This window comes from Bemisia tabaci, chromosome 8 (assembly GCF_918797505.1).
Source record: "Bemisia tabaci chromosome 8, PGI_BMITA_v3".
NCBI lineage: Eukaryota > Metazoa > Arthropoda > Insecta > Hemiptera > Aleyrodidae > Bemisia > Bemisia tabaci.
The window spans coordinates 32,279,763-32,301,486 of record NC_092800.1 but is presented as its reverse complement, the minus strand read 5'-3'; the positions used below and the strand labels follow the sequence as shown (position 1 = coordinate 32,301,486).

The following is a 21,724-nucleotide window of genomic DNA, read 5'->3' as shown; positions in this document are numbered from 1 at the left end:
ACATGACGCAATGGAGCAGCCGAGCTCATCCCTCCAGTCGAATTAATCTCGTCGAGCGGCGCCTTCGCGTGTCGCGCTCATCCGCTCGGCTGCCAAAACGTGGCTCCAAATGTGGGTAGTTATCGACAAAATCGGCCACCCAATAGACTGATTTAGTGGCTACGTCATTCGATATTATATCCAACTCTTGGTTCAAACCGAAACAAACTAATAAAACCTTTTGTAAGAATTCTATATGAGTTAATTGTGTTTATTTATTAAAATTTAGTCATTGATCGGTCATAAATCTATTAGAGTACCTGTATAGCGAGAGTATGGACAGATCGCTTCATGGAGGTCTTAAGGCCCAAAAGTGCAGCTATCCTTCTAACCAACTTCTAACACACACAATTTCACTGCCAGTCTGCAAAGTCTGAAAATTCCAATTCTAACCAAGATGGCCAAGAATGTACAAAAATGAGCGTTTTTCCGCAAAAATGAGTAAATTTATGCAAAAACTGAGTCAAATACGTGCTTTATAAACAACGGTTCGTAACAATAGTATTAGTAAATCGTTCTGGATAATTGAAATTCATAGGTCGGCTGCATTTCTGGGCCCTAACTTTATTCGCAGAAGCATCGGTGAAGGTCTGATGAATTTTGGGAGTTTCACATCTGTCCATACTCTAAAGACTAATCAAGCACGAGCAATTTTGATTGTAAGAAACACCTGGACGCATTTTACCACCATGGCGCAAAGGGCGCGAATCAGGAACAGGGTTCTGTGGTTGTTTACATTTGAACCAACAGTTCGATATTATATAATGACCTTGAGGACGTATATTGCCGAATATTGTAGAAATTGTGTAAACTGACTCTTGAAAACACAGTTTTCTTTTTGCGAAAGAAAAATACTGAAAATGTGGGCCGAATACTGTAAGTGGTAGAGTGGCAGAACAGCGCTAGGTCCACTTTATTTTACGGGGTAATCAAAGCCATGAAAATCCAAAAATTAACTCCAATCCTAGCTTTACCAACCGAGTCAAAACAGACCCGTTGGTTCATAAAAATTCTTGTAATTTTCCTTTTTTGGCACCTGCAATGCTGTGCCTCACAAAGTGGTCCACAAAATGCCTCTAGAATTGACTGAAGGTTAGACTTGAAAATGTACGAAACTACATTTAAGTTGAAATTAAAAAATTGAATAAAAAATAATTTACAGTGGCCAAAAATACAAAAATGGTTTTAAATCTTGTTTAAAATTTTGTTTAAAAAAATGTAAATTTTTTACACATATATTATTCGTTATAATTTGAAGTTTCAGAAGGTCGGTTCCCCGGAATACGAAATTGGTCGTTTATCCTTCCAATTTCTTATTTGAATGCCTTGAAGTTTCCTTTGATTCAATTTATTAATTTGAACACAATCCCTCCTGGCATAAAAGCGTCGCACGGTGGATCGAATCAACCCGAGAGGTCGGACATGAACTTTTTGAATAAAACTGCAAATTTGACGTTTATTTCGTCTCATTTTAAATTTTAAGGGTGTTTTTAGAAGACAATTTCACAAGAAAACCAAAAGAAACAAGGTTTTTAACCTCAAAGTTTTGTATAAAAGAAGTTATAAGCTTTTATAGTTTCCAAATTTTGTCCGACCTCACGGAAAAAATGGATTGCTGCTTTAACAATTAAACTGTTAAAAATATGTCCGACCCGTTTCAAATGTACATTTTACAATGAAGGAAAGCTAATTGAACTACGGAGGTGGTTAAATTAGCACTTCTTTATATTGTAAACTCTAAATTGAAACATGATGAACACTTTTTTTAAACTACAAAATTGTTACCTAAATCAGCAATTTCATCTTTTCCGTGCTCTTCTCTTGACTCAATCCACTGTGCGTCGCCGGGGAAAAAATTGATGTTTGCATTGAATCGAGGAGGACAACACCCGCGAGACGGCCAGATAAACGGCGGAAAAGGCTCCTTGAAAGCCCAACACTCCCAACAGGGGTCTCAATCTCGAGCCGAGGGCCATCCCTTTGTCTCACCGATCCCGGGAGATTATAAACGCCGCGCTATTACATCAATTAAGGTGCCCGGCGCAGTCTTAAGGAGACACCGACATAATAGAATTAAAGCCCCGACCACGGCCGACAGGGCCTCAGGTCGAAGATTAAGTGGGACTTAATGCAAATTTTAATCTATTTTATGACCAGCATTCGCGATTTTTTCATCCCCCGCGGCCCTCGCCTTTCTCCTCGAAATTAGTCCTTGAACGTTTTACGAAGCTTACTCCGTACTTTCATGGCCGAAACTTGGCTTTGACTCCGGGGCCAAGCAAGTTTCGCTCCGAGCCTTAATGAGCGAGTCTTCCAACTCTCGGGCCAGGATTTAAAGTTTTGTCACCTTGTATTGAGTGAATTGAATATTCTCATACTTTGGTTTGAGGAAAATTTTCGATGCATAATAAATTCATCGATCGGGAAATACACTCAAGGCCGAATAAAAAAGTACGTATCTGCAAATCATACCTTGGTAAAAGTGGAACATAAATGACCTCGTTTTTGAGACATTGTCACCTTCCGGCCAAAGCATCACAAGTGCCATGCGCCATTTCAAAATGTCCGCCGCCATTTTATTTTTTTACAGAAAAATTGTTTGTTGAATATGTTTGAAAATTTCACTAAATTTTATCGGCAGCGCAAAGAAAAGTCGGTGAAATTGTCGGACCGCTTCGTTGAACAATTTCTATGGGGAAAAATTTTTAGGGTTTATCCCCTAAAATGTTGGTACTACCCCAATTTGTTGGATGATACGGCCATTTCCAATTAATTGTGGTAGTACCGCAGCATTTGGGTTCATAGCAACCTATTTTATTGGAGCACTACCACAATTAATTGGGGTACTAGCACAAGTAATTGGAAATGCCTCTATCATCCAACAACTCCTACCACTTTTTTCTTCGTGTCCACCACTGTTCCTTGTAAAAAAACTGTTCAAATTTTATCACTTTCACCGGCCACTTTCACGGCCAGGTCTCAACCCAATCTTAGAGCCTGCCCATTAACTCCTCGGTCCTGAAATTCGAGATTTCGTCGGAGTCGGAGTGATGATTGTTTAATTACGACTGTTGTTGCCCGTGGCGCAGCGCGGGGGTGGGGGTTCTGAAGGCCACCGGAGTGATGATTGATGAATGGGCTTCGTTAAATTGTCCAGGCTCCGGTGGATTCGGGGCCGCTCTCGGATCCTGGATCGGTCGTTGGGTGTGGTTTATGTTGCCCGGGAATATTTACAACGCGCCTTTCGAGTCTTTAACGGGGGCTTCCAAGTTCCCTTTTAATGTCTCCCGCAGGGGAGTATTTTCACCAATTTCACCGCCACTCCTCGACGGTGCCGGATCGCGCCCAAGACGCAGAAAAATCGGAAGGGGTCAAGGTTCGATAGGGATTTACACCCACGCGAGGCAAAAAAAAGTTACGGGCTCAAAAGCGCTATCTCCACTCGTCAAAATGGCGTCAAAATGAAAGCTCAAAGTGAATCGATTTCAACGATAAGTGGATCAAAGTCGGGACTTGATACGATTGATGAGTGTTGCAAATCAAAATAGAGTGGCGCGACCCTTTTTTGATCAACAATCGCGAACTGATCGTATTTATCGATTCACTTTGAGCTTCCATTTTGACGCCATTTTGACGAGTGGACACAGGGCTTTACACGAATCTGACAGTGGTGAAGCGTGGATGATCGGTTATCGATATTTTCCCATTTGAAGCTATGGTAGAGAATCTATTATTAAGGTGTTCGTTGCGAACACCCTGTTTATCGATCCTTTTCCATGGGTTTAAATGGCAGATCAATCGATATATCGCAAAGCACGCCACGCCACACAGTAAGGCAAGCTGATAGAAGAGGTCGAAAAAGAAATTTTTGACTAAAATTTCAAATTTTAATGTTTGTTTCGTCACAAATTCTGTTTCAAGGCTTGTTCCTGAAAGGAAATTTTACAAAAAAACCGATGGAACCACTTTAGAACTTTTTTGTTTCATATGTCCGAAAATAAAGCCTTTTTAAGTTTCCAGATTTCGTTCGATAGTTTGACAGAATCGAACTGCAGCTAGTTGAATCATATGGGTTCATTAAACCACTGAACAAAACACGCACTGAACACTGGAAAAAAAACACACCGGATCTAGATTCCAGGTTTTTAAGAACATCGACAAGAAAAAATACTCTTGATTCAATCGGATTTTTGCTTAAATCAAGAACCAAGCCTCTTAATTTGAGCGGATTGCCTTTTGATTTAAGCAAAAATCTGATTGAATCAAGAGTATTTTTTCTTGTCAATGTTTTCAAGAGTCTGGACTCTAGATCCAATTTGGTTTTTTTCCCGTGAAGAGAAAGTTTATAAGTACCACCAGTTACAACCAATAGGATCACTCAATTTTCCCTTCACTTTTCTGTCTATCTCTTCGACTATCGCGTCCACTAACGAACCAGCAGATGCGTTGCGAGTGCCCGCATTCCCACGCACGAGTAGGTTTGGCAACGGGCTGCGCGTGATTGGTGGCCGGGTCCTTGCGTGCAATAGCCGTAACATGGGGCGAATATCCCCAGGGATGACCGCCCGCGGCCCGGACTCGATTCTCGAGGATTTTTACGAGGGCCTCTCCCAGCCTCCCGCTATCTTGTCGCCGGCTTAAAGAGACAAAAACTAATCTCCGCCTTTAATCCCGTCGAACGGTGCGTATCGTCACCGCCTCGCCGCCTCACCACCGCACACTGGATCGAGTCAATGCGGGAGGTCGGACAAAATTTGGAAACTTTAAACACTTATAACTCCGTTCATACAAAATTTTGTGTTTTTAAAAGTGGTTTTGTTGGTTTTCTCGCAAAATTTCCTTCTAAAACCACCCCTTGAAATTCAAAATGTGACGAGATAAACATCAAAATTTGCAGTTTTAGTCAAAAATTTCATGTCCGGCCTCTCTAATTGACTCGATCCGGTGTTTGCCGACCTTTATCTTACACCTAATAACCGCCTCCTAATAACCGCAGAGGTCGGACAAAATTTGGAAACTTTAAACGCTTATAACGCCGTTTATACAAAACTTTGAGGTTATAAAAGTGGCTCCATTGGTGTTCTCGTAAAATTTCCTTCTAAAACAACCCCTTGAAATTTAAAATGAGACAAAAGAAACGTCAAAATTCGCAGTTTCAGTCAAAAATTTCATATCCGACCTGTCCTTTGACTCGATCCTTTGTGCGCCGCCCCGAAAACGAGCTGTTTGCCGACCTTTATCTTACACCTAATAACCGCCTCCTTTTCAACTCCTATTTGATGGCCAGGTGTTCCCCTCGAATACTCCCGTCTGACGTTTGCGATTTTTGCCGGACCCTCGTTTAGGGTGAGAAATTAACTTTTGCGAAAGGAGCTGGGTGAAGGAAACCTTTATCTCCGATGGGCGATATAGTTCCTGCGTGTGACCGGAATTTGTGAGTTGGGCACGTTAATGATATCTTTTTTTTGCCACGGTCATGATGTCTCAATTGTCTTACTGGTTAATTGGTCTCTTCTTTTTCGCTTACAAGGAACTATTTACAGAGTTTAAACGTTGAATGAGTCAGTTGGGCTAGTCCCAAAATCGTGTTTTGGTGGTTTAAGCTCATAGATTAGTATAACAACAGTAATATCCGATCACATTAAGTTTTTACATCCAATATTAACAGAGATATGAACGCGACGATTACGCCATTGGCGTTATCGAACGTGGTAGTGCAAGTGTATTCCATAGTTGCTACCTTTCTTTGCATCAATCAGCGGAATACACATTTCCACTTCATCTGGCGTCGATATTAATCTCAATGCGCTGTAGTTGTGTTGAAAGGAACTATACAAAAATGAATGAAAGAAAAAATCCAAGAAACACGCAACTTTTGGTTTTAACCCATTTGTACATCGATCAGTGAAATGCATCCAGTATTGAGCGTTTGGTTGCTCACACACACGCTGCAGCACAGTAAAGGCACAAAACATAAAATTACGGCATATATAAGGCATATTTCACGCATTGCGCAATGAGAGACATAGAGAGACTACTTTATACTGTAATCGATTTTTGTTTGAAGAACGGAAATAAATTCGGCTTATCCAATCTCAAATTGAACAGATTATTTTCCAAATCACGTAAGCGCTAATTTTTATTTTGGTGGTTAAGGGGTTTAATATTCTTAGTTTTTTTCCGGTATATAATCAATCATGTCTGATTTCATAATATCAATCTAAAAGAACATACATTTTTTGGAATTCAAAGATTGTCAAAAAAGCGCACTCTTCTCGCACTCGCAATTTCGGCGCTTTCGTGATTTGGAAAATAATCGATTCAATCGGTGTTTAATTCCTTTTTAAGAATGGTCGTTACTGCGAGCTCTTTTGGTGACACGGCAGAGCTAGACTGACGGCCACTCTAATGTACGAAGTCAGTTGATCTCAACGATGCTTTTTTATGGTGATTGTGCAGGGCGCGCAGATTTGGCAGAACGTCTCGTCAGGCGTGATACTGAGCACGCACTCGCTCGTCCTGCAAGGCGTCAACCGGAAACACGGTGGCTCCTACACGTGTTTGGCTAGCAACGAGCAGGGCGAAACCGCCAGTCAGTCCCTCAACCTCCGCGTCAAATGTAAGTACTGACGATTATTTTTGTACCTAACCTAATCCTCGATTGATTGGATATTTAGGCCTATAATTTTTTTGAAATTCCTGGTGTCTATGACCGGGAAAAACCGGGAATGAAAAATATCAGAGAAACTCCGCGGAAAATCTGGGAATCTGTTCTAGAGACCGGCAAGCTTTTCTTCTACCGCTTGAATGGCGTGTGTATTTGAATCTTTAAATCATTAGAATAGTGGAAAAGCTTTCATTGACGTACGAATTTTAGAAAAACTGACACACGAAAAAATTGCAGGAACATAACTGCATTCTCATTTGCAAAATTGACTCAAACGATTCAATTTTCGCATAAATGTCTCCCTGCAATTTTCGTTGAAAGATTTGCTGATTTTTTTATGGTATCAGGAGAAAATTTGGATCAATTTTCATGTACAAAAAAATATGAGTTTATGAGTCTGTAGTTGAAAATTGCTCCTTATTTTCTCCTGATAAAATACAAAAATCAAAAAATCGTTCGACGAAAATTGCAGGGATAAATTAAAATAAAATAGTAATTTTGGAAATTAGAAAAAACTGTAATTTACTGATATTTTAAACCTAAAGAGATTTCATTGAATTACAGAATCAACGTTTTTCATAAATTATTAAAATTATGATAATATAAGAAATAATCACACCTGTTAATAATGTATAAAAATCAAATATATATATTTTTTCACATTCATGCGAAAATTGAATTTTTTTCGTCAATTTTGCAACCCTGGAATGCAGTTACGCTCCTCCGTCCGGAAAACAACGCATTGACCCCCCGACTCATTTTCGTTCTTCAGTTTTGGCAGCTTCGACACGCCGCGAACAAAAATCCCGCATCCGTCCGAACAGAAGCCCCTTTAATCAGAGTCGCGCGGGCGGGCGGGCGCGGAATCCGTCGCGGGGGAAACGCGGGAAATCTGCGCGTCGCCCTTTTGTCTGGAAATGCAGGGCGGCTAATGATCCCGGTCGTCCGCGCCGAAACAACAAGTTACGCCTTTGAGGCGGCCGGAACTTCTCCCGGAACTTGCCAAAAAACTTTCCGACGACCGCTGATTAGCGGAACCGGGACCCAAATGAACCGCCACTCCTCCTGTGTCCCCGGACGAAATAAATTCCGGGTGCATAAAAAAGGGCGCGGATGCGGGGAGCCCCCCCCCCCCCGCCCCCGCTTTTGATCCAGTTCCAGCCGGGCAAAAAGTACTAAGCCGCCGCTTTCAGGTCAAGCTTGATTATCATCTTCCGTAATCTTCTTATTCACCTTTCTGCCGGCGAGTAATCTCTTTGTTTAGAAAAGGATCCGCTGGCCCGGTGACACTACCCACGTTGTCGCCCGCTGCGCTGCTTCGAAAATCCAATTCTTGGGTGATTGTTCTTTTTGTTTTCTTTTTTATCGTTCTTCTTTGCATTTTTCATCCTGATTTCCCTTTTCATTTTTCCTCTCCTGCTTTTCGATCGTTCTATCATTCCGGTTTCTTCCTCATCTATTTCTCTTCTTTTGTCTAATTTATTTTTTTCTTTTTTACCCCTTTCAAATTCTTGGGTGATTGTTCTTTTTGTCTTCTTGTTTTTCTTTTCCATCATTTTTCTGTGCATTTTTCATCCTGCTTTCCCTTTTCATTTTTCCTCTCCTGCTTTTCGATCGTTCTATCATTCCAGTTTCTTCCCCATCCATTTCTCCTCCTTTTTCTAATTATTTTTTCTTTTTTATCACTTTCCAATTCTTGGGTGATTGTTCTTTTTGTCTTCTTTTTTTTCTTTTTCATCGTTCTTCTTCGCATTTTTCATCCTGCTCTCCCTTTGCATTTCGATCATTCTGCATCATTAGGGTTTCTTCCCCATCTGTTTCTCTTCCTTTTTCTACCTTTTCCTTATTTTTCACTCCTTTCTTCACTGTTTCCTCATCATTCTTCATTTGTCTTAGGTTTTTTACATTCTTCATCCTCTAACGCGAATAAAAAATAATTACATGCAATAATCAGTTTTAACACAAACAAATTGAAGAGCACGCTCATATTGAGGTCCAAATTAGCTTGGAGTACATTGATTTTGAAGCTGAAAAGAAAAATAATAGATATCTCAATTACAGGTTTGGATAATTCCGAAGGCACGAGGATAGCATTTTAGACCACGTCCGCCATCTTGGATGTCGGAATTTTGAAAATGTAACTGAAGATTTGAGTTTATCGTTAGAAAATACCCCTCAGTACCAAATTTCATAAAAATCGATCGATCTGAAGCCGAGATAGCATTTAAGCCACGTCCGCCATACTTGATTTTCGAGTTTTGAAAATTTGAGTTCAAATTCGTGTTCTCCATCAAAAAATATCTATTGGGACCAAGTTCCACAAAAATCGAACAGATAGCAACCGCACATCGCAAGATTTGTAGGATTCTGTGCGGTGGTAAACGATACCAGTCAATTCGCACACGTTAGTGCGCCTTCAATTTCGTCTGATACTGTGCAATACTTCTGTGGCGGAATAGTTGCTCGGAGCGCCTTGGAGAGTATCACCTTCATTTGATGACAGAAGATAACGATTGCTGCTAAGATTACACTCTTGCTCCTGTGTAGTTGCACATTGTCTCATCACCGATGGTGAGGTAAAAAACATTCATATCTCACTATCCGACGTTGTACTTTTTCACTGCTCATTTCATGCGGGTAAAGCAATTTGGGCACTTAAAATTCCCCCGTAATTTTCCCGGGAAATGATGAAAAATTATTTTCTACTGTTCTTTGTATGTCAATTTGTATGCTCTCTTCATATCAGAAAAAAGAAGCACGAGTTGGAAAGTCCGATTGAAGAAAAACTGATCCAAAATTTACAGCCCTTGATGTAAAACGGGCCCGAAAAGTTGAAAAAAAACGCCAATACAAATAGACTAATAAGCAACGTTATCACCTCGATTCTGCGCTAGTGAGTTTATGATGTAAGGTTATGAACTTTGATTTCATTCCAGTAATTTGCCCTTTTTTCCTATTTTTCCCCTATCTCGTTTTTGTTTACCGTCTATTTTTTTTTATTCTTCTTACTTTCTCTGTTCATCTTATGCTCCCGTTTCACATTTATTCACCTCGAGTCAGTCAACGGGCCAGTCTCTTTATTTCTGCTCTTCTTTCTTTCTTTCACCGTCTTTTCTGTTGTCTCCCTCTTTCTCTTTCTCTCTTTGTAAGAGGAAGACGATGGAAAAGAAATTGAAGAAAAATAGGAAAAGAAAATGAAATTGAATAAGGAGAAGGACACAGAAAGTGGAATTAAGAGAAAAAGCAGAAGAGAAGCTAGAAGAAGAAGAAAAAGAAGAAGAATAGAAATAGGAATGAAAGAGCGAGCAAATAGAAATTCTTATCGTTGATTGCGATCTTTTTTTCTCCTTAGTATCTTTAATTATCTTCTTCCTTATCCACTTCCTCGTGTCTTTCTCCTCTTTTTAATTTGTCATCTCCTCCTCTTTCCGATCTCTAATACATTCTTAACTGACATCTTACAATCTGAGTTTGTCAAACTGGGATCAGATACCAGGAATTAATTAGTGATTTGGCAACGTGGCTGCACGGATGGAGCGAAATGGGGCAGCTGTTGCAAATATGCGGAATGGTTTATATTCGGACTAGGAACGAATCCGACTAATACCGCAGTTAACTTACTAATTCTGCATTACTTTTCTCATGCGGAGAAACGACTCCGTTTCGCACTGCAACAATGCCAGCTACATTATCCGCCGGATTAAGTGTAGACTTGGCTGAAAAACCTAAGGTTTAAGCCCGTCCGTACCGTAACCCCACTCATATGTCCATTTTTTAGTGCAGCGCAGCCATTCGTGACATTTTTCACATCCCAGGTGGGATATTTTTTGCGACAGCTTCAGGCTGTGTTATGACGAGGTGGGCTCACGGGAGACATCGCTTCTTTCGCGACGACGGAGCTTTAAACTGTTGCGAGCGGTTTTTGGGCACGGTTTAATCATTTTCGGTCACCAATGCATGCGCCCCTCGAAGGAGAATGTGTGCACCCGAAATGTAATTTAATCGAATCACACAAAGAATATAATTTGAACCTGGTCCTTTTGCATTTTTGCGGTGCATAGGACTATATTATTCACCTAAATGGGAAACCAGGTGTTAGGAGTTATCCCCTAACATTGAATCAGTGAAAACGAAAATACACCAACTCGGTAACTCAAAAATGCTCAATTTTCATTCGAGACAGTTAATTTTCATGAATGTCATCAAAGTTAGCGTATCTGTTCCAATCTGGACCCTTAAAATGTCCTTAAATGCTTGTCTTTTAGCACCAAAATTATTTTTCTTAGACTAACTTCTTCACCCACCGTGCATTTTTGTGTTAATTATTTTCATTTTTTCGAGTTGGTGTCTTTTAAATCTCATTGATTCAATTGTGGCACTACCTCAATTTGTTGGATGATCTGGACATATCTAATTAATTTTGGCAGTATCACAACTCAAGTTGGGGCAGCACCGCAACGTTTGGGTCAGTAATCCAATCCATTCAGGGACTCTACCATAATTAATCGGAAATGTCCTTATCATCCAACAACCGGGACTTAACCATTGCCTCTTTTCTTCGTGAGCGGTCTTTTTACTTCAGTAGCTATGCATCCTCGCTTTTTCACCCACGACTTTTTTACCCACGGATATTCATTTTTAACCTTTTGACGTCTATGTATTTTTAACTAAAAGCAATTTTAGCTCATTTTCTTTGTTTATAAAATGTTATTGAATGGGTGTTACGCTTATCTGGGTCACAGGATAATGCAAAACCCGCACTCTTTTACGAATTTCTACCCCGCCCTACCTTCCTCTGCGTCATTTTTCCAGTAAAACTCATAATTCTGATATACATACTTTCTTAAAGCGCTCATTGTTTTTCGCTTTTTTTTCTTTTTTTTCTTTTTCTTATGAGGAGAAAAATGTTTTCCCCCAGTTTTAAGGTTTGAAACATGCGCTCAACACCTTTTAATTCCGAGACGAGCTTTCTTTTAAGGTGATAAAATGTGCAACGTCGTAGAACTCCCCATGCTCTCTTCATGAGAGAGGTATGCAGATGAAAATGCAATTTAGTCCAAATGCTGTCGATCAAAAGTTTTGAGTGAAATCGTCTAGATGATGATCCACGTGGTTTATACCTCAGGTGAAAAGTCTGCGGTTGGTTGAGTGGTCCCGAAGTAATATTTGAATCCGTCCCTGTCGTATTTCCATTATCTTCTGATCTTTTTCTAAGTCTCGTTTAAGAGCTGTTGAACTTTTTTCATTTTGTTGAAAGAATTTATCACAAAGCAATGGCATGGGAGCATGGGAGCATGGGATGCCTCCTAAAATTTTTGTGATGATCTCACTTCAGAGTAGCGTGTTGTCGAAATTCCTCAGGAGAAGCGGATCCACCAATCTGGCAACTCCGGATTGCGTCCATTTAAACGTATGTTAAATAATCGATGCTTGTCGGAGCGCCAGGCCCCTCCAAGAATCGATACATTTCCATGGGTTTAAAGGGAGAAAATTCGATGTTGCCAATTTTCTGGATCCGTCATTTTTTGAGAAAACATTTAGAAACAACTGTACTATCGGATTTGTCTCAAGACCAAACAATCTCGTACCAAGCCCGCGTATTAGGAATTGCGTAATATGAGATCCTCAAACGTCTTGTAATGATCTTACTCGAGAATAAAAATACTCTGAACGGCGAAATCATCTGTTGAACCCGACCGTTAAAGCGCACCTCGATTTTCCTGATAGTGCACCTGCAGAACATTTTCCGCGTCCATCTCCGAAAACACCGTGTCAAGTCTCCATCGATCGCTTCCGCGAGGTAACTGCACATGTCACGAATCGCGGTAAATTCGGCAACGCTACATTGTATATCAGTACGAATAACCTTTTATGTGCGTTTGTATTATTCATACCCGATGAAGCCTGGTAAACTTGGAACCGTTCCACAAGATAGGGTAAATAGATTTTTCTGAGTGAAAAAAAGAAAATAGCTAGCACACGCCGTCTTACAGAGGAATTAAATCTCCTCTCCGAGGATATATGCTCTTGCTTCCTTTTCGTTTTCCCCCTCCCCCTCCACTCCTCCGCCTCTCCACCTCCCTCCCCCTTATGATCGAATCCGAGTCGCAAAAAACCGAGCCAAAACGAAAACCCGGAAGCCTCTGAAATAAGTTAGCATAATCTCTCTGAGCCATATTTTCCGAGAAATAATCATCTCGCAGACTTAAGCCCTTCGGAATACCCTCAATTATCTGTAAAAGCAATCTAATTAAGCGTTTTAATTATTTTCAATCGTTCGCGCAGATTATCAATTGGTCTATTTACGTTCGGCTGACACCAGTCCGGGGGAGGGATGAAACGCGTCTATATCCGATTAAGTGTAGTTCATCGGCAAAAAGTTTTCAGCTCAGAGCTTGCTCCATTCCGTGCGGCTGAGCCTTTGAAATGTTATTTGTTTCTCGCTGAAAGAGAATTTTATAAATACTCTACCTGCTTCAATTAACGGAGAGGATGCTAACAGCGTGATGGTGAGCCTCTGAAACAGAAATCGTGCATACTTCTGCCTTCTAATGTCTACGTTATAGTATTTTTGAGGGGTAGCTTTTGAAAGCTCGTGTATAATATCTCTCCGATGGATTTAAATTATAGATCGAAAAATTCGTATCGTTTACAACCGGCCGGTAAAAATGACAAGAGTAAGTGGTGAATGCCAGCGGCAAGTACTCTTCCTTCAGGCAGGTAATAAACATAACCTTCTCTAAGTTTACCGGGGCAATTTAGTGGTTTTTGATTCCACTTAACTGCCCTGCTTATGTAAAATTTCGCGAGAAACACGATAGTGCCACTGGTTTTCTCAAAAATCAACTCATGATACTTATGCTCATACATTAAAATAGATTAGAACGCATTAAAGTGCGCAAGTAAATCGCCATTAATCTATCTTGCGAAGCGACCAGACTTGCTCCCAGCGAAAACGCCTTCAAATGGAACGATACCTCCGAGCATTACATGCACGTTAAAATAGTTGTATCTCAAGGAGCGTTCCGTGTTACGGTTGTTGTGATGAAGGATACGACGCTTTTGATTCAGGATGCGACAGTGGACTCTTTTGAAAAGCTTTTTTAATCAGCATTAAATTTACGAACAATGGAGATGTTGCATGTGTGAAGAATTTGCGATTTGACCATTGATTCTTTGGTAAAAGTTTGCGAGAAACACCATGGTCCCACTAGTTTTCTCTGAAATCAACTCCCAAGCTCAGAAAAAGCTCTCAAGTTGAGGCCAAAATGGAGGGAAGATCCCACCCTACCCTGAGAGTCCACCTCTACATCAAAACAAACTCTCCATGCAAAGATAGGGAGCAAATACATTGACAGGGTTGCCACTTTATTTGAGGACTCCAAAACTGAAAACACGGCAACCCTTCTAATGTATTTGCTCCCTATCTTTGCATGGAGAGTTTGTCGTGATGTAGAGGTGGACTCCCAGGATAGCGTGGGATATCCCCTCCATTTTGGCCTCAACTTGAGAGATGATTTCAGAGAGAATCAGTGGCACCATCGTGTTTCTCGCGATCTTTTACAGAAGAATCAATAGTCAAATCGCAATCCATCACACATGCAACATCTCCATTTTCAAATCAGACGTGAATTTTTTTAAGGAATACAATTTAGATTTTTAATGCGGAGGTATAATCAATGTAACTTGCCAGTTAACCATCTGTATCCTAACAAGAGGTCGACGTCCGGGAAAAATTGGGGGGGTCAGCAAGGGATGAATTCAGGGGGATTTAAAAATACGCTTAAATCAGCGTTATCGGATGCAAACCATCAGAAGAGGTAGCGCTCGTCCATTCCCACGTTGTTTTCTCAGTTGAGGGGGAGTCGTTAACCAAAACCGCGCCTCAGTTTTAAAGATCAACATACTTACGGAACGGGAAGCCTTGCTTGGATGGAACGTCCCTACCCCCTCGTGGTACAGAGTTACCGGGGAAAGTCGAACCCCTCAATACACGCAAGTTCCATGCGCTGCTGCCTAACTTCGTGAAAAATGCGATAATTGAAGGGGGTGAAGTAAAAATTTCAGATCACAAACATGAAAAAATTCAGAAAAAGTTTCACTACCACACGAATTTTATCGACTTTTATCTAAATTGTTCTTACATACATGTGAGTCGCTCTCACAGCGCTTTCTGGCGCTCTACGACGCCTAACCGCCACAAACATAGGTCCTCCCACAGGTCATAAGGGAGTTGGCACTCCCATATCTCATCCATAACCCCCTGTCGCCAACCTTTCACTGGGCGTCCCCTTGAATATCGAAGAAAACAAATAATCACAGACAGTAATAAGTAGTAGGAAATAAAAACAACATTTCGAGAAGATCACAGGTTTTTTATTTTGTTTATATAAATTAGCCCTACAACGCTTTCTGGCGATCTGAGACACTCAAACGCCACATATGCCTGTCCTCCCAGAAGTCATCGGGCAACTGACACCGCAACATCTTTTCGTCAACGCCCTGCCGCCAACCCTTTACGGAACGTCCCCGTCGCCTCCTCCCAGGTGGTACCCAATCCAAGACAGTTTTTCTTCTAATTTTTCAATTTTTAATTTATTTTCCGACTGAAAACGACTCAGTTTCGAGTCGAAACATCTCGGGTTTTTTTAGCGTTGTACTTTAAACTTGTTTCCCGTTTTTCCATTTAGTTTTTCTGCTGTATCATAGAAATTGAATTTCGTTGCCTGCACTGGAAAAAAAACACATTGGATCTAGAGTCCAGACTCTTGAAAACATCGACAAGAAAAAGTACTCTTGATTCAATCGGATATTAGCTTAAATCAAGAACCAAGCCTCTTAATTCATGAGCGGATTTTCTTTTGATTTAAGCAAAAATCCGATCGAATCGAGAGTATTTTTTCTTATCGATGTTTTCAAGAGTCTGGACTCTAGATCCAATGTGTTTTTTTTTCCAGTGCTCTTCCCTGGTGGTACCCAATCCAAAACAGTTTTTCTTCTAATTTTTTAATTTTTAATTAATTTTCCGACTGAAAATGACTCAGTTTCGAATCGTAACGTCTCGGGTTTTTTTTTAGTGTTGTATATGTATTTTTAACTTGTTTTCCGTTTTTCCCTTTTGTTTTTCTTCTGTATCATAGAATTGAAATTTCTTTCCCTGGAGCCAAAATTTGTCTTCCACGTCAGAAATTCGTCCCCCGATTCGGCAACAGCGGTCGGCGTGACGGCTCAACTCAAACAAAGAGTTGCTTTGTTAATGAGTGCCGCGACTTTGATGGCTCAGCTCGGCTCCTCGTCTCCTCACATCGCATCACATGCCTACGCCGCGCCGCGCCGCACCGCGCTACACTGCAAACACACCTGAATTACTCCCCTCCGCCAGCCCCGGCCGCTACAATTAATTTGATCAAAGAACTCCCAACTTCCCAAGGAGGAACCGAAAAAAGGAGGGTTAACCGTCGTCGCTGGCGCGTGAGACCTCCGCAAACCTCCCCCGCTTCTCCCGAGAACTTTTCAGATGATTTTGGTCGAGCGGAGCCTCCGAGACGGAGAATGCAGAGTAGGGACATATGTTGACGGTGAACTTCCAAACCACGTATCTCGGTTTGCGACGTCGCAGACTTCCTGTCATACTTTATTTTTTAAATGAATAACTACTGAACGTCCAGTCTTGAAAATTTCTGTGATTTTTCCTCTTCGTGCGGAGAAAATTCTGTGAAAATTTCAAGGAATGATATTGATTTGGTCTACTTTAAAAAAATAAAATGTGAGCGTAGATTTTTAAACACCGCAAACGAGATACGTGGTTTGGTAGTTTCACCGTCGATATGTTGACGGTGAACTTCCAAACCGCGTATCTCGTTTGCGGTGTATCAAAAAAATCTCCGTTCCCATTGGATTTTTCTAAAGGGGAGCAAATGGAATACATTTTGCAATTCGGAACTACAGTTTCTAGCTCAGTTTAGAAACGACGTATGTGCCATTAGTTTCCCTATGCCCATGAGTGTTTTGTACAACAAGTGTTTATGTTGTTGGTAACAAAGTCCAACTGCAAAAACCTCAAAAAGCTCAAAAAAAGGAAGAGCCAGCCGACTAAACACCAGAATCCGAGGTAAACTATATAGATGATTTTGGTCGAATGGAGCCTCTGAGACGAAGAATGCAGAGTAGGGACATACGAGGCATTGGGTGCAGAAAGGGTTTTTTTGGCTGCGGTGATCCAGGATCTCCAGTGCCGTTTATATTTTAGATAGGCAACTATCGGGCAAATTTTCTGAAATTTTTCATTTTCAGTATTTTAAAGTCATGAAGAAACTTTACTGAGAGTTTCAACGATTTCCATACATTGGCTTTAATTATAACTAGGGGCTCATGGGGCTGCTTCGCAGCCCCTTATTTTTCATATCCACCTTTCCCTTTCACATGTCTTTTTTTCTTTTTTCTTTTTTTATTTATTTTCATTTAATTTTCTGGTTTATCTTTGAATTGGTCCTAATTTTTTCTTTGAAGTGTAAAATATAACAAATTTTTTCAAAAATTGTAATTTTATTCTGTAAACTTTAAATTAAATTTTTTTTAAACCTTCACACAAACTTCTTTTTAAGCTTTTACCTTTGTTTTCAAACTAAGTTTTAAGTATCGGTTTTTTTATCTTCTAATTACTTTACTTTGTTTTCCTTTTAATTGTTGCTTCTTCTTTTTCGATTTCTGCCCTGATTTTTTTCCAATTTCTCCTTCAACTCTTCTCTTTTTCGTTCTTCCTTTTTTCTTTTCTTCTTTTTTTCTTCTTCATTGTCTGCTACCTCTTTATCTTCATCCAATTCTTCCGCTTTTCTTCTTCATGTTCCTGTTCCTTCTTCTCTCCGTTTTCCGTATTCGGAAAAAAATTCCTCCGAAAAATTGGAGGTTATTGACTTGATGAGGAAAAATTGGAAATAGGAAAAAGATGGAGCCGATCACAATTTGGGGGTAAAATTGGAAAAGGAAAAACGGGGGAAGATAATATGACAAAGCGTAAAAAAACGTTGAAAAAAACGCGAGAAGAAAAATGTAAGTTGATGGCAGTTGAGTGTTGGAGGTAACCTCATTTAATGATGATTGTTGAATGAAAACAGCTGATAAAAAGACAGCAGACAGTAAAGTAAGATGCGTAGCAACAAAACTTTTCCGAAAAACAAAAAACAAAAAACCCCCACTTCCCCTCATCCAATTTATGAGTTTTTAGGGATTTAAAAATCGGGGACGGACCCCAGAAAATAATTTATAGTTTTCCCGAAGCATTGAGAACAACACCTTTCAAATGAACCAACGCCCCTCGCAATTAGTACAGTGGTTGATTCGCAATTTCATTCTATTTTTCAAATTAAATATTAAGATTGATGAAATGTTAGCTGAGATTCTGAGACGTCGAAACCAAGAAATGCTCTTTTTGCACCCACCTCTTCTTTTTTGATGGTGAACCTCCATACCACGTATCTCGTTTGCGGTGTATCAAAAAAATCTTCATTCCCGTTTGATTTTTCTGAGGGAGAACAAATGGACTGACTTTTGCAATTCTGGAACTACAGTTTCTAGCTAAGTGTAGAAACGACGTATGCGTCATTTTCACAGAATATTCTACTAACGGAGAAGAAAAATCTTTCCCCTGAAAGGTAGATTTCCTTTTATACCGTCGTCATTCTGACGGTAAAACGGAAACTGAGAGGTCCACGATCGACCTTTGTAAATCGCCTTCAAACGAACGTGTGGGCAATATCATCTCCGGAGTGTTCGTATAGTTGCTCGGACAAATTCTCACTAGTGAGTCTGAGTCTCCGTTTTTTCCTTCCTTTCCTTTTGTAATTCTCAATCTGCTGTCGGAAGTATCAAAGTTCTACTGAACTTTGTAATCGTATGGTGACACTTATAATTATTAATAAATGAATAAGTGAATAAAGTAATAAAATGAATCAGTTAATCTTCATATCGTTAAGAAGAAGTTTTGAAAAAGTGAAATTTAATTACTACCTACATTCTGATCGAAAGTGAAGGTAGCAAAATTTACACTCAAAATGCTTATGATATGATCATGCGATTTTTTCCATAATTTTGCTAATATTCCATGTAATCAGAGGAAAAATTAGTGAATATATCAAATGGAATTGTGTAAGAGCCTTCTTTATCGTACAATATGCGCAAATGGGTATCAGTTTGTAAAAGTGAGCCAACGGCTCGTAGAGCAGAACCCTTGTTCCACACTGAGAAAAAATTATGGTTATAATTACCATATTAGTGGTGTTCAATATGCATTCTTAATTAGTAGTGACCATAACCAATAATAGTGATATTTAAACTGTAGCAATCGTAATTTTACAAGTGTGCGGTGTAAAATTACCTTTTAATGGTAAAAATATCTCTTTTATTGGTTATGGCAACTACTATAATTAAGAGGTCATGTTGCACACCACTAATATGGTAATTATGACCATAATTTTTTCTCAGTGCACCCATCCCAAATTCGGTCTTGTCAACCAAAGAGATCGGTCCGCACAACCGAGACTTCGAATAAAGGAGCACCCGGTGAATTTATCGGTTCGCGCAACCGAGATCTCTTTCAACGTGTAGGTTACTTGAATATAAGCTTTTCACCTGCCTCTGACTCAGTGCGCAACACACTAATATCCCTCAATCCGAGGGGAATCTGTTTGTATTTCAGTAGCGTAACAGTAGCTTCACTCCATCGTCGTTACGGAACCGCACAGGAGCGTTTGTCGGCGGAAACAAAGGGATACGGTCAACATAACGGATGCAGCTTCACGGTGTTGTGAATCCGCCCGATGGATACGCCGATTTGTAAACCCGAGATACGGACTCCTTCTCCGCCGTGCCGAATCAGAACCGCGTATCCGAGTACGGTTTACGTATGGAGTTGGGTGGTTCTTGATTATCGCGGCAGTTCCGTATCGGAAACGAATCGACGAGATTAAGGATTCAATTCGGGATCGCTAGCGACCGCAGCGCGTTGCCGAATGGGACCCGAGAAATTTGTCTTGCGGCTGTAGGGATGATAGTTCTGCGAGGGAGGCGGCAATCGGGTGGCTGATTTACAAGCGTTATTATTTTCGCCCCGACTGCCGCGCCGCGCCGTGGCGCTGGCCTGGTAACGCTGGAGTTAACCGTTGCCCGATCGTGGTGCTTTTCGGGGAATGGCACACTGAAAAAAAAATCTCGGTGTATTTACTAAGAAAAGGGTAAAATTACCAAGAATTCAGGGTTCTATTTGATCCCAGATTTTTCTTGGTAAAATTACCATTTATGGAATTGGTAATTTTACCGAGAAATCTCGGTAAAATTATTGAACTTTCTCAGTAAATTTGGTAAAAACGCCAATATTTTTATCGACTGTGGTAAAATTAACGAGATAAAATGGCAAAGTTACCGAGAATTGATTACCAATAAAAATGGTATTCTCACCTGAAAAAAAACAGTAAAAATACAAGTTTTTAGGTAAGCTTACTAGTCTGCCTTGGTTAAATTACCAATAATTGGTAAAAAAAAGTGAGATGGTAATAACGGTACCAACGGATCGTGGTAAAAACGCCGATAATTTTTTTTCAGTGGAGGGTGGAGTTGACACCGGTTTGACAAACTCAAGTCTTGGGACTTCTATTATGTGTCAGGTGAGGACGCATTAGAAATGAGAAGGAAGGGAGACAGCGGGCCGATTATTGGAATTGATAGACAAAGCTACAGACAAAGAAGACAAAAGAGATATGAAGGGATCCCATTGGTGGAAGCGGGTGATTGCAATAGACAAAGGAGGTAGGTAATAGACTAAGTAACGGCAACCCACGAGGGACCCGATAGTTAGTCCATCATCGTCTTCCTTAGTCTATAGGAATCATCCGTTTCAACCAGTACGATAGCTTCATACTCCCTTTGTCTTCTTTATCTATAGTTTTGTCTATAAATTTCAACAATCAGCCCGCAGATCTGAGAGCGACACATCATTGGCAGCATAGAGCGGAGCGTTGCGAGTTCACGCGTCGCGCCATAGCGCCTTCAATTCTTCAGCCGCAACACGGGCATCCATCAAGCACGAATAGTTGTATCTCTGCGCCGTCATCAACACGCTTCCTCTCCTTTGCTCTATTCCCATATTATGTTTGTTTCCGAGGCGTCAGGAGGGAAAATTTTTGTCTATCTCCCTTTCTATCTATTTCAAAAATTTCAAAAAATTTCAAATTTCAGGAGACGCAGGAGAAAATGAAGGAGAGAAGGCGATGAAGAGGAACAAAGCGAGGTGGGGAGGAAAGAGAAGAATAGGAAGAAGGAGAAGGAGCGAAAGAGGAAGATAAGAAACGAAGAAAGAGAAGTACATGAAGAAGGAGATGAATAAAAAGAAAAAGATACAGAATAATACCAACAAGAAAAGGAAGGAGAAAAATAAGAAGTGGAAGACGAAGAACACGAAGAGGATGGAGAAAAATAAGGCTAAGAATAAATATGACGAATAATCCTAGGAGATGGAAAAGAGAAAGAAAAATTAGAAGAGGAAGGGAAGGTAACAGAGGAGGAAGAGGAGAAGGATTAAGTGAGGTCCAAACAATGACAAGGAGAGAATTAAGAAGGGGAAAAAGAAAGAGAAGGAGAGGAGAATGGGGAAAAAGAAGAATAGGAGGATGGAGAAGAAGAGGAAGAAGCAAAAGAGGAGGGAAAAGAGGAAACATTTTGAGAGGAGGAGAATTAGGGAAGAAAAGAAGAAGCGAAGGATAAGTATAAAGAAGAGGAAAAGGGTAACAGGAGGAAAATGACACAGAGAAGGGGAAACAGAAAGAAGAGGCACAAGATTTGTTCTCTCACGTAGTTTTCTCCCTATTATTCTCTTTTCTCTATTTTTCATTTCTGTTTTTCTTCCCTCTCTTTAGCATCTGCCCCTTTTCTTCCTTTTTCGTCCCAATCTTCCGACTAGGTAGACAAAGACTCGGGTATGCAAGACTCTCGTTCGTCAGACTATGGCTCAGGGGCTTTCGAACGGTT

At 40.4% G+C, this 21,724-nt stretch overlaps 1 protein-coding gene across 3 annotated transcripts in view; it reads left to right on the top strand.

Moving 5' to 3' along the window:
* Positions 1 to 21,724, top strand: part of LOC109030272 (kin of IRRE-like protein 3) — a 616,549-nt gene that overhangs the window by 550,393 nt on the left and 44,432 nt on the right. For all 3 annotated transcript variants that reach the window (XM_072303754.1, XM_072303753.1, XM_019041151.2), the window contains exon 10: positions 6,499 to 6,658. In XM_072303754.1, the coding sequence (XP_072159855.1) occupies positions 6,499 to 6,658 (160 nt within the window). The remainder of the gene's footprint in view (positions 1 to 6,498; positions 6,659 to 21,724) is intronic.